The following is a 14,344-nucleotide window of genomic DNA, read 5'->3' on the forward strand; positions in this document are numbered from 1 at the left end:
AACTAGATATAATACTACACACTCAAGCGAATGGGGGGAAAGAAATTGGGTTATTAAAATTTGGATATCCTATTATTCCTCTTAAAGGATTATGAAAACTATTGGACACTGGATGTAGAATGAATTAATATGAATATTCATTTACCTATGTCAAGAATCTTGAATGGAGTACAACAAACGTCACATTTTTATGCATTAAGAAGACAATGTCTCAATGTTTACAAGTAAATATGCAAAAAGGTATAAACACACCAGTTTTTAGTTGTTGTTTCAAACAACGTCAGTTAAAAACTCAACTTAGCTACCTGCTCCCATTAATGCAAACCTACAAACATGATATTTGTGCAAACATTTTAATAACGCTCCAGGAATTCCAAAGGCCATGTTACAGAGGGGCAAAAAATAGTCAACAGCCTGATAGCAGCAGATAAATAGGAGAGCGATGAAAGATAAAAGTTGAAGCCCTTTAAATTTAACATGACATCCTGCCAAAAAGTACATTTTGACCCTTATCAATCATAAAGCAATGAAATGAAACAAATTAAAAACTAACTATAAAACCTTATTCCAGTAGTAAAATTGACTCAGGGAATCTGCAGGATATCCACAACTTCTGAGAGAGAGAAAAAGTAACAAGTCTTAAATGATGAATCTTGAGTTCCCTGGTGATGACGAAGAGGACAGGAGGGAAGACAGACTTTGATATTTTCTCTGCAGCAGCTCAAGCAGGTTGAGGGATTGGGACTTAACTTGTTCCAGCCTGGTTAATTGAATTGAAATCAATCACAATCTTAGCTCTCCTGGGTGTGAATTGCCTGCAACGAAAGAGCAAAATGACAACAGAATGGTGATTCGTGAGACGCACAGTGGAGACCAGGGGTCTCCGAAACCAAAGCTTCCCGCGATGTGACGTATCAAGCAGTGTCAGAGCAGTTACATAGTCAGGATCGTGGAAGAGGAGACTCTTCCAAACACTGCTTTCTCGAGCCATGTGCAAACAAAATACTTAAAATAAATAAATAGATAGATAGGTAATTAAATAATCAGCTTAGATCATTTCATTTAATTTCAATTAAAGCACTGACATGTCACATTTTCAATTCACGTAAATACAGCCAAGGCCACATTTAGTTTCATGGGTGAGCTCGTGAAAACAAGAATTGTAATCTTGGAAAATGCAGGTGTCACTGTGGAAGGACAAATCTGTGTATTCAGATAGATAAATGGCCTCATTCTTGGGGGATCTGACTAATAATATTTTCTTTTACATATTTATTTTTGCCATCTGATTTTAGAACATTAAAAATACTGCAGCACCAAAATAAAAAAGATGATTCCTGTTGGTATTATTACTAACGCACCTGTACTCAATTCCAGCCAGGTTAAGCAGTCTTCTTGAGGCAGTCATCTCTGGTGTGTCATGGTACTTATCCGACAAGTAAACCACCTCCTTTAGACCTTGATGGACGTAAACAGAGAATGAATAAAATGTATGATCATTTCTTTCACCCAAAGGTGGTTACGTTCTATGTTCAAATGATAGTGATATTATGTGATATTATAGTATGATAGATAGCAGTGGTCTGACACAATTACTTAAAAACAAAAAAGAAAAGTGACATGAGGAAAAGGTCAGGACTGCAAGAGAGAGAACTGCTTCTATGAGCCAGTTGCTGTCAAACATCCTGTAGACCAGTTGCTCGCCAAGGCAGCATTGGTAAATTACAGAGCAGCAATTGTTGAAGAACGGATTGATTTGTCTGTTTCAGCATTTTCAAAAAAATAAATGTTCGAAAATATCCAGAAATCAATTCAGCACACAGCAAGTACTATCAAGCTCAAACAATAAACTCAGACAAAATAAGGTGACTTGACTTGGACTGGCCATAACCTATGACTTGACTTGGTTTGGCTTGACTTGCTCCAGAAAAAAACTTGAGCCCTGAGACTAGCACGTGTGTGTCGATCCAGTGTCTGCTAAATTACCTGTTTCTCTTCCTTTTCTTTCCATTGAGAATCAACGTGAGAATCACGAAGCAACTGAATGGTTGAGCAGTATTGACAATCGAACCGGAATTATTAAAATCTTACACATGTCTGGTGTAGGAGTACAACAGTGTCACTTTCACAGGTGAGATGATTTAAGCAACTAACGGTTACACAGAAATCTAAAAAAGGTGCTAACAAAGATAATTGTGATTAGTTGACTCATTAAAAAGATAATGAATATATTAGTCTACAACAAAAATAATTGCTAGTTGGTAGCCCAAGTCGTCAATTAGTTGTCAATTCTCTAGTTAGCTCTTTGGGGCAGGCAGTCTTTGGCGTCGTGGGTCAGGCTCGGAACACTCATCCGGAAGGTGTGTGGTCAAGTTAGAGGTACATATGGTTAACAAAAAAAACCCCAGAAAAACTAATGTCATCATACGGCACACCTTGTTATATTGCTCTCTAATTTTTCTTGTTGTAATATTTTTATTTCTATGCCAGAGCTAGAATAAAAAAATAAAAAAAACTTTGACAATTGCACGTGTTTACAATTTTGTCCAGCACATTGAAGTCATGAACACACTCACCAGCCTGGATGATAAGTTTGGCACACTCGTTGCAGGGGAACAGTGCCACATACATGGTGCAGCCCTTCACATCAGCGCTGTTCTTGTTCATGATTGCATTGAGTTCTGCATGGCACACTGTGGAGAAAGCAAACCATTGTTTGTTTGGTCCCCTCCGCACATTTTTGGGGTTTGTCACTTGATAGTAAATTTATGTACCACCCTACACACTTCACTGACTTCTCTGCCACTGCTATCACCTTGTCTGTTTCTTCAGTTTCTGTTGTCAGCAGGCGACCACTGCCTCCCTTTGTCTCAGTTGAAAATTTCAAGTTCAATGGAATGTTTCATTCTCTGCACCTGGTTTCATGTCACAATTTTCACTTGGTGGAGTAGAGTGCTCCTATTCACTCAATCCAGCGAAAACTGCCACATGGCACGGCGGTACTTGGTGCATTTAAAGAGACCAATAAACCTGTTTGAGGAAGCAATAGCTCACGTATAAGTTATTTCATCAACATATATTTATTATTTGGCAACAGTTTACTCACTGAACAACTGAGTCACAGTAACTACTAGTGTCAGTGTCACTGCATAAATTTGGGCACCCCAATGGGAAACAAAACAATATTTAGTAGGGATGGGCAATATGGACATAAAAAAGTTTTAATTTCTGCGAAAACAATAATTACCAGGATAAATACATTATCATTATAATTTCACCCTCTATTCCATGTGTTGGACACAGAACAGTTTCTCTTGGAACCGTTTCATGATGAAATTTGTGGACTTATCTCCAACGTCACTATTTGTTAATGTTTATAATAGTTAACTAAGCGTAGAATGAGAAATTCAATGTTTCAGTCTGTCAGACACGAGCCTTTCATTTAAGGGTTAATTTGAGCCATCTGTCTGCTGTATCTCACATCGCTTAACAATTTACTTTAACTATGGACCCATCTGGACACATTTCCTAAATACTATTGAAGAAATATTAGAAATAATGTGAATAAATTATCATTTAGTCATATTCTATTATAAAAATCATTATACAAACTGTCAGTCCTTTTCACAATTCTTTCTCCAAAAATGGTTGTTTTCCATTGCCTTACTGAAGATTTCACTAGTACTTTGACAAAAATCAGAATTTGTTGACGGTCCCTAACTGATGCTGGGTAGTAGCATTAGCTCTGCGTATGAGAACGTGTTTGCAATCAGTGAACTCTCTTCCGGGACGCGCAGGAGGACACCGCTGACAATACCGGAGTGGATGTCCGTCCAACTATTTTCACCATGGTGTTTCGCGAGGCGCCAGCATGTGTTGATATAAACCAAGGCAGACACCCGCATCAGGAAACCGACTGGGACCACTCCATCTAATAAAATAAACACGGATCCAGAGACTCAAGAGTCGACCAGTGTCATTATCAAAGGTTCCCTGTATTAAAAATAAGTTGACTTGATCATTTATTCAGGTCCAAATGCTGCGAGTGTGCTGCGTATTTAGCGAATTTATCATGAGATGCAAAATTGTCATTGTGGAGGCAACAGAAAATAATCGAGAAGCACTGACATTAGTGTGAGATTTGGGACATGAGTAACTCATTAGGCTGTGTCTTGCTATACGATACATATCCCTATCCAGGAGTGGTGACATGAAACATTGTGACATATTGCCATAATGTAAGTTCAGCAATATATTTTAATAAGAACCATGGGGCAAGGGGGGAACTCAGGTAATGCTGGACCATATTATGTGCACGAAAACAACTTTATACTTATGACATCAGTCCACTTAGATTTCCTGTTGAATTTTGCACGGATTAACACGTCGCAAATGCAGCAGCATATCCAAGTATTTATGTGTTAATATTGATCTAGCCAGCTTAAAATGCCAAGACAGTATCACACAGTCACACGGTAAAGTAGCAGCAAAAAGTCTGATCCAATAGTGCGCAATCAAGTATAACAATATCTGAGAGTATCAATATATTCTTAGACCCCTATACAGTGTTGTATCCATAGTGGAGACTCGTAGAGTGCCTATGTGGAGAATGAAATTAACAGTGACACCGCTATACAGCACAGTGCCAGGTACATTATCAGTTAGATATCAGTTAGGAAGATGAACAAAGACCTTGGTCAAAACCCATGACAAACCTAGTTGTGTAACAAGGGATGCACCGATCTGATCCTGGTATCGGGTATCAACCCCGATACTGCCACTTAAGGTAGTATTGGGCATGGGTGAAAAATTGCCGATCCGGAGCCAATCATGGCAGTCCTCGCGGACTTGAATGAACGAATGGATGTCCGCAGCAACTGCGTGCGCGTGTGTGTGCAATCGATTATGAAAAAGATATTCAATATCTTTCTTCTGATCCTGGTATCGACCCGATCCAGCCCCACAAAGTAGGATCGGGTCAGCACAAGCTCAGTGGAGTGGAAGTATTTCAATTTATGCAAAGATAATGTTTCGAGGGGAGGGAGTGACGCCACGAAATTTAATACCACCGACTTAATACCGGAGTCAAGCCTGCACCAAAACGAAACTCCGCAATTCCACAATGCGCGTGTAATGCGAGTATTACGGTAATGCCAAAACAAAGCTGATGTGAAAGTAAAAGGCAAGGAAATATTACTTATTGTTTTTGAGAATCCAACTAATTGGTCCCGTGAAAGACACCCAGGAAGTTAGAACTCAATTTCATGTCTCATTTCAAAGTAAAAGCCTTTTGAAAATCCTGCTAATTTAATATGGATGTGTACATATTTATAATGATATTTTGGAGAATTCCTTAGGTTGACCAATATTCCACTGGTCTAGCTCTGGAACTAGAGCATTTCTGGAAGCCACCCAGGAAGTTTGAAGTCAATCCCATGTGTCATTTCAAAATGAAGGCCTTTTGAAAATGATGCATTTTGGATGTGGGTGTGTGTCCATAGATATTGATATTGTGAAAAATCCCTTAGGTTGACCACTATTCCACTGGTCGAGACTTGAACTTGAGCATCTCTCGAAGCCACCCAGGAAGTTTGAGGAAATCAATGCATTTCAGTGAGCATTCACTGTTCAGCTAATTGATTTTTGTTCAATGCAGGGAAATCTTAACTTTTCCCCAAATTGTCAATTTTATTTTTTGTGATGACATACAGAGCTTGAGATTCTCAGGGTTGTTTGCACTATGGTTCCTTATTTATTTATTTTGAAGCGTTTTCAAGGGTTGTTTGTTTTAACCAAAATTCTGGTAAATGTTTGAAAAATTAATTGTTTAAATAAATACCAACGTTGGATTTCTATGCATTGTCATTTTTGCCTTTAACTCGAAGCATGACCAGTCCCATTATAAGGCACAAGGTTAATATTTGGTATCAGATCGGTATTGGTCGATTCTCAAAGCCCAAGTATCGGTATCGTAGCGGGACCATAAAAGTGGGATCGGTGCATCCCTATGTATAACAATATAAATTCAAACATACAGTTGTTTCCACTGTGGTTTGAGAGCCACGATATCAAGCGTGACTGTAAAAAGAAAGAGAATCTTACCATAAGGGTATTTCGTGTCCAGCCTGTCACTGGCTCTTCGTGCCCATGGCAGTTCATCATCATCACAGCCATTAGGCATGCCATTGTAGCCAATGCCCACTATCTTATTGTCTTGGTTCACAATACATGCTCCAACCTAGAGGAAAAAGTGACATACAAACTTATGAAGTTTAGCATTGCAGGGGCAGAAGAGACTCCCCCCACCTCCATTCCATGTAATCATTTCAATAACATTTTATAAATACACATTTTTTTTTGTACATTGCCAACACCATTTTTTTTCACCTTTCCTTTCTCTCAGCCTTCTCTAAATAATATTATCATGTTCTAATATAAAACAATATTTTCTTTTTCCATTTAATTGTCAAACCTTTCATAATTTAGTCTATTATTCTTCCCACTGCTACCGGTTTTAATTCTTCCCCGATTCTTCTCACCTCATCAACCATCCATAAAACCCAGTGTAAATTCATACACGATATCTCACTTTCGTGATTCTGGCTTTCTATAGTTAAATATCAGGACATCATAAAGCTATTATTAAATATGGGTGGAGGCAAAATTTGATTTGGTGAATGGCATTAATACTTTTCAAACTTTGTTGCACCTTCTAAAATTCCCTCTCTTTAATATCATAAAACATCCAGTTTTTTCACAACCTGTTACTTTTCTTAAGTTGTCTTTTAAAATGACTTTCCACATTCGATGTTTTTGGATTTTCAAAGTGTTTTGTCATTTTATTTTCCTTAAAATCCTCACAATCATGATCTAAGGTTTATTTTGTAATTCCAAAACTTTTCTGTCCTACATAAAGTCTCTTATTATCTATCTGTCAGAGTTGAAGATGGTTTTCATTGGAAGTGACTGGGAAGGAGAAGTCTCAAAATGAGTATATCACAGGGACAGTTCAGACACACAGACAAGTTTGGATACCAAAAATTTAGTGGTAGATAAAAAAAATAGAAAATGTTTTGATAGCTCTGATTCCATGACTTAGAAAAAAAAACTAATTTCAATTGAAACACAAAACGTTTGTAAACAATAAAAGCAAAAATCTATTACTACTATTTTACATTTAAAGAGCAACTTTCAAGTATAATATCAAACAGCTCTCTGTCAACTGTTCTTGGTTCAGGCATCACAGGATTAATTTCTGTTCCAGATCAGACAGCAAGACTCATTGCCGTTTCTCAGATGCTAAATCCACAGAGCTTTTTGAACTCTAAATGAGGGTTACTCAAGTTCCCTTGTCATTTGTGCAACACCGTAAACCGATCAAGAAGTCTTTGATTTGACTTCTTTAAAAAGTGAACTGCTCTAATTTAGCAACAAACAACTGACTTAACTTGCTTTGTAAAAAAACAAGCTGAAAACATCTCTTTGTACAACAATAACAGTTTATTAAGACAAGTAATAGCTAACACAGATGAACTCACTCAGCTGTTGCCACAGCAACACTTTCAGATGCAGGGGTCTCCTGGGCATTTATTTTACTAAACTGACCATGACTCATAAAGAAGGAAAAAAAACAGATAAACATACAGTCGGATCAGCTATGTATCTGTTATGTACGTGAACCACGAGAATTTTGATCCCTGTTAAGCTATTTCGCTCACATTCGGCAAGAGCAGTGTGCCGTGCAGCGAACTGAACCCATCCCAGCGCAGCTTGCTGCAAGGCACTAGGGAGCGTCCCCCCGACAACCAGACGCTCTACTAGATAAAAGCCTGCTATTGATACTAATTGACCATTGACCACCAAAAAAATCGAGTGCTCATAGACCAGGGGTGTCTAACTGAATCACAACAGGGCCACAGTTGGTGCGGGGTTTTGTTCCAACCCTGCAGGCACATATAGGTTAGGCAATCAGGTGTCAGTAGACACAAACAGCACCAGGACTGGTTTGATACCCGTGTCATCGACACCAGAGAAAGAGAAAGAGAGGGACGGAGGGAGAGAGAGAGGAAAGAGAGAAACGCACCTGTGAGCTTGGGTCTTTGCTCCTTTGTGCCGAAAGAAACGCCACTGCCATAAAGTATTCAGGCCACTGAAGATAATCTTCTCGTTTTTTGGTGGTGAAACTAAAGAGAGACAGTAATTAATATCATCAAACATAAATGTAACAAGTCTGGAACAATGGCCAGTCATGTTCTGTGAGGTGACACTGTGCAAGGAGCTTACAAGAGCTAAAAGGCGATCTAAACAGGCTGGAAAAGGTGTTAAATTAAACTCCAACAACAAAGCCACCAATGAATAATAGGTGAAACACATGCCATATGTATAATTTAGGGAGTGAAACGGGGAACTAATGTAAATCGCGTTGATTGTGGATCTGACGACAGTCCAAATATATCGGCATTGAAGCCAGTTTGGCGGCTCATTTGATGAAGAGCCGCATGAAAGTGGGTAAAGAGCCACATGTGGCTCCAGGCCTGCTCTAGACCGACCAGGTAAATCCAAACTAGTAGCGAAGGTGAACTAGGAACATCAGGAGGACAAAACTGTCAGAGGGGTTTTCAACTCACACCTCCAGGAAGCTTTCTCCTGCATCCCTGTGGAGGTTGGGGACATGGAGCACGAGTGGTCAGTGTTCAAAGCCGCCATGGCTAAAGCTTCAGTGGTGATCTGCGGCATGAAGATCATCGGTGCCTCAAGGGGCGGTAACCCAAGGACATCTTGGTTGGACACCAGACGTCAGGGAAACCAGCCAACTGAAGAAGGAGTCTTATCGAGACCTTGTGTGTAGGGGCACTCCTGAAGCAGTGGCATGGTACTGGTTTGCCCGAAGGGCTGCTGCTTCAACTGTTGCTAAGGCTAAACAGTGGGTGTGGGAGGAGTTTGGAGATTCCATGGAGGAAGACTTTTGGACAGCACCAAGGCGCTTCTGGAGAACAGTCTCGCATCTCAGAAGGGGGAGACAGCAAAATATCCAAGCTGTTTATAATAAGGATGGAACGCTGTTGACTTCAAATGAGAATGGAATTATTACATGTACGTTTTATTATTATTTTGACGAGGGGAGCGAGGCACCTGTTGTCGCTGAAAGCGCGGCCAGGTGTGCCTGGCGGCAGACAAGCAAGGGTGGATGCACTGGCCCATGAACCACAATGAGACAATTGAACACTGCAATAGCGGGAGGGAAAATGTGGAACTCTAACAAAGGAAATCTGCACAACATGAAAGTTCTCATTGGAAATGGATCTGACTCAGATGTTGCTAGATTACTCAGGGGCCCTTAAAGATTAAAAGTAACTGAAGGTTAGAAACACAAAAATGACTATAACAAATAAAATAAATAAAATCACACACACAAGTTTGTTTTCCTATCTTCTTCTACCGTCATTGACATACATTGATAATGCTTTCCCCAGCCTCTCCCCCTAAATGGCTAAACTTAACCTTTACTCTTAACCAAACTAAAACCCAATTATAATAACCTAGGTATATATGTAGTTTTAACCCTCGGAATGAGACTTGACGAAGTGAGGACCAACCAAAATGTCCTCACTTTGCAAAAATGTCCTCACTCTGTGGGTTAAAATGCATACAGTGGGGACTTCCGGTGACGCCATGTTGGAATAAGTCGATTGAAAGTTGTGCTCTGACTCAATAAACAAACAAACTCCCAACAAATAGCGAAATAAGAAGAAACTCATACTGGAACAATGGCATCCTCAGTGAGAGGTAAGAAAGGTGACAATGTAAAGGAAAAGCAACCATATACTACAGAGGGCGAAGCTCATGTCAACACGACGGAGCTAAAAAGACTAGCAGAGTTAACTAGTCTCTGTAAAGAAAATGCCGAAGGACACAGCCAAACCAAACAAACACTGACCACATTGGAAGCGAGCTTACAAGAGCTAAAAGGCAATCTAAACAGGCTGTAAAAAAGAGCCATGGAGACGGACTGACGAGTCAGCGAGTTGGAGGACACGGAAAAAATAGATGAAGGGCTTTAAGGTACCTGTTGCGGAGAGAAGCGGACCTGACCGCACAATGTGAGGACTTCCAGAACAGGTCGAGACGCAACAACTTACGCATATATCAGGTACCCGAAGGGTAAGGAACTGATCACATCAACGATCCAAAACTTGAAAGGAATTCATATACAAATAGAAAGAGCCCACAGATCGCTGACGTCCAAACCGAGGGGACCGGACGCAACTCCAAGATCTATCATCGTTAAGTTCCTGGACTGCTCTGTTAAAGGCGTAATAATCAAACAAGCATGGAGCCAAACAAGAATCCTCTTTCAAAACAACATAATATATATGGATCATGATTATTCACCAGAAATACAGGCGAAGCGAGAGGAAGTGTGGAACGTCATCAGACAGCTGAAAGAGAAAAATATCTCTGCTCGGTGCATCTTCCCTGCTCAGCTGAAAATGAAAACAGACACTGGAGAAAAAAACTTTCCTGACACTTGTGGATGCCCTACCAACCCTTCGTGAACTCAACATTCGGGTTTCGAGTGGATGAAAGGGAACGGATGAAGAGAGAACTGCCTGGTGGAAGAAGGAGTGGGGCCGGACCCCGGAGGGGAAATGACCCAGCGGCATTGGCAAGCGCGGACATGAAGGCGTGGTTTTACAGAGACATTGAAATGTGAACTGATGTGAGTTTCATTATTTTTGTTGAATGCTCATATGCGAATACATAACAATTGGGAGGATATTTGAGTTACATGTTGGTCAGATCACTTACAATAAGCAGTGAGAGCAATACTCGCACGACTAGCAGTGAAGCTCCTGCACACAGGACTGCGGCTACACACTAAGTGTGATTCCCACATCTGCCCTAGTTTCATCGGGAAACTGGTTTGTGAGAGTTTATTATCAAACGGTGAACCCTTACAGCCAGTCGGGTTTCTTGAAATGTTATATGTACATAGTTTAGCTGTTTGTTTTTCCCATGGGATGTGTTTGTAACCACAACTGTTAAACTGGCTCCTTGTAGATCATCATTACCGGTTATTATACAACCTAGGAAATAAAGTTAATGGTTGAATTAAAATTTGTGAGTTATAATGTAAAGGGATTAAACAGTCCCATCAAACGGAAGAAAATTCTGAATCAGCTTAAATGCATGCAGTGCTCTGTTGCAATGATTCAGGAAACACACATGAATAAAACAGAACATTTTAAATTATATATACAAGAAATTAAGGATAATAAAAAAGAAGAACACAAAATATCGTTATTTGCAGATGATGTATTGCTATTTGTAGAGAACCCAAGTGCATCAATCCCAGCAATACTCCAGAATTTAAAGGAATACAGTGTGGTCTCAGGTTATAAGGTAAACACAAATACATCAGAGGCCATGATGATAACTGGAAAATGGCCATCTCATTTGAATGAGATGGTGGATTTCAGAAGGACAAATATAGGTTCTGGGTTTGGCAGAAGAAGAGACTACAATTAGATTTAAAATCTTAATGTACAACAAAGATAAAGGTGGTCTTGGTTTACCCAATCTTAGATTATATTATTGGGCAGCACAGCTATGTGCATTGGTAATATGGGTGAATAGAGATCTAGAGACAAGGTGGTTGTCTATTGAAGAAAATTCACTACCAAATTATGAACTACGTATTCTACCATTTTTGAGCAAATGATGTCAAAAGAAAATAAAAATACAGAATCAATGGGTGAAACACACAGTGAAAATATGGAACCTAATTCTAAAACAAATAAGGGGAACAACGTCAATGTCACGAGTCATGTCCATATCAGGAAATAGTGAATTTATACCATCAATGCAAGACCAGGCATTTAAAAAGAATGGACACAGCGAAATCTAAAAATCATTGACCAGTTATTTAATGGAAATGTATTGAAATCATTTCAACAACTTCAAAATAAGTACACTCTCCCTCAGGCGGACTTTGACAAATATCTACAGATTAAGCATTACATCACAAAACACAAAGATTGGGAAAACATAAGTAAAGAACCACCTAATTTTGAGAAATACATTATTAACATAATAGAAAATCAATCAGTTTCAATCAGAAAATTGTATCAAACTTATATAAAGGACTAATAATGGATACCACTGATAACATATCTATCTACATATCAAACAACTGTGGGAACTCGAGCTTAATATTATAATCAATGATGAAACATGGGAATATGTGTGCTCAGGGTGTCACAGGGGGATTGGTAGCCAGTTATGGAAGGAGTTCGACTGGAAGACAAAGTTACGGTTCTTTAAATCACCACTTGCCACCACGGGTTAAAATCAAGAAAAATTGGAGAAATTGTGATATGCCTGGAGACCACACTCATATTTTCTGGGAATGTCCAGTGGTGAAACCATTTTGGGAAGACATTAAAACTGAAATGGTGAAAATTATAGATCAAGATATTCCTATGAACGCATCATTAGTTATATTGGAAGTAATACCTCAAAACTTGTTTAGAAAAAAATCAAAGATATCTATTACATATTTTTTAATGACAGCAAAAAAGTTAATCACTTTAAACTGGAAGAAACCCGGACCACCATCTATTAAAAATTGGAAAAAGAAATTGAGAGATGTATACTGTGTGGAAAAATTAACAGCATACCTGTACTTCAAAGAGCCCTTGACTTCACTGTTATTTCGTTTGCATTGGTTAATGGGGTGATTTAATGAATGTGAATGTGTGGACATTTGTCACAAGGTTCAATGTTCTGTGTCTCAAGGGAATCTGTTTTGTATTTATTTTTATTTTTGTTCTCTTTATATAGCTATTTCTATATATACATTTTTTATTAGGCAATTAAAATGTATAATTGATTGGTATGTGTAATGGTCAATGTAATTTCCTGTCAAATACTACGAATGGCAATAAAGTTTTAAAAAAAAAAGCATACAGTGTCTCACAACGATAGAAGTACAAGAACACACACACATGCTCGCGCGCACACATGTTCTTCTGTCTTCCTATCTTGTCATTGACATACATTAACATAATGCTTTCCCAAACCTCTCACTCTAAACCTAACCATCTAAAAGAAATGGCTTAACTTAACCTTTACGCTTAACCAAACTAAAACCCAATTATAATAACCAAGCTATTTTGTAGTTTTAACACTCAAACTGAGGCTTGACAAAGTGAGGACTGGCCAAAATGTCCTCACTTTGCAAAAATGCCCTCACTCCGTTGGTTAAAAACTCAAAGAACTCATAGGTTTTCACAATGATAAAAGTACAAGAACACACGCGCACACACACACACTTGACTGTAACACTGAACTGATTAACAGAAAGAAAGAAAAGAAAAAGGACCTGACAGTAACACACGACTCAAGATAAGGACACAAGTTCACACACAACCACATTTCTTCTTCCAGCCTCAGTCTGTTTAATGTAACAAGAAATAACTGACTGAATTGTAAGTCATATAACAATATGCGTGTTCTTTGAGTAAAGCTGTTGTTGGTCCGGAAATGTGAGATTTTTCTAACGACTGTTTGAAATGCAAATGTAGTTGGACTGCAAGCTAGACTCACACAGATGTAAAATCGTGATCACATCGGAATCACGATCTTACAAAAAAAAAAACGTGATGATGATACTTTTGCCATCATCGCCCACCCTGACTTGGAGGGTATACGTTGATCTGTAACTGATTTTTTTTTCCTAACATTGAGCTCATCAGAATATCTGGTACGGTGACCTTCAAACGATATTGTAGACGCACATAGATGCGAAATGAAGGCCCACTTATGCATAGATGACCACGGAAGATGTACATCTCGAAAGCGCACGGCGGTAGGCGTTTCTGGTCAGTCTGACCGCGACCTGTGAGCTCAGGTAAAACACTCACCCCGAGAGCTGCAGAATCGAACATTCGTCGGGTAACTAATATCAAATGTCCATTGAGCCATCGTAGAAACATGACATTATCACTGTATTAGTTTACACGAGTCACTGTCACGATGCTCATACATACAAGCACGGTGGAGGCAACCAGGAGACACAGACTTAAAATTCTCGCTTGGTTTCACGACTCGATTCCTACCTCTTATCAGCATCTGCCATCCTGAATCCCACTCGCTGTTGTGGTGTTGTATTTGGAAACTCAATTCACTGAACTGGGAAGAATTTGGCGCCAATAACAGAAGTCATAATCGCACGTCACAAGTTGCGAAGATTCGTTGGATCAATTTTCCCCGGCGTAAAGCCTGACAGGCTACGACATCAATTTCTAGTTAATACAGGAAGGATGAAACAAGCCGTTCTGCC

General features: G+C 39.2%; 1 protein-coding gene across 1 annotated transcript; it reads right to left on the minus strand.

The window, feature by feature from the left end:
• Window positions 1–150: 150 nt before the first annotated feature.
• Window positions 151–14,227, minus strand: LOC128754105 (deoxycytidylate deaminase-like). The gene is made up of 6 exons (XM_053856457.1): window positions 14,121–14,227; window positions 8,084–8,183; window positions 6,103–6,238; window positions 2,577–2,693; window positions 1,362–1,458; window positions 151–815 (listed from the first exon to the last, which is right to left on the minus strand). Exons 1-6 carry the CDS (start codon window positions 14,138–14,140, stop codon window positions 746–748), a joined length of 540 nt encoding a protein of 179 aa, XP_053712432.1. The 5' UTR covers window positions 14,141–14,227; the 3' UTR covers window positions 151–745.
• Window positions 14,228–14,344: the final 117 nt, after the last annotated feature.

Source organism: Synchiropus splendidus, chromosome 2 (genome assembly GCF_027744825.2).
Source record: "Synchiropus splendidus isolate RoL2022-P1 chromosome 2, RoL_Sspl_1.0, whole genome shotgun sequence".
NCBI classification, from domain to species: domain Eukaryota; kingdom Metazoa; phylum Chordata; class Actinopteri; order Syngnathiformes; family Callionymidae; genus Synchiropus; species Synchiropus splendidus.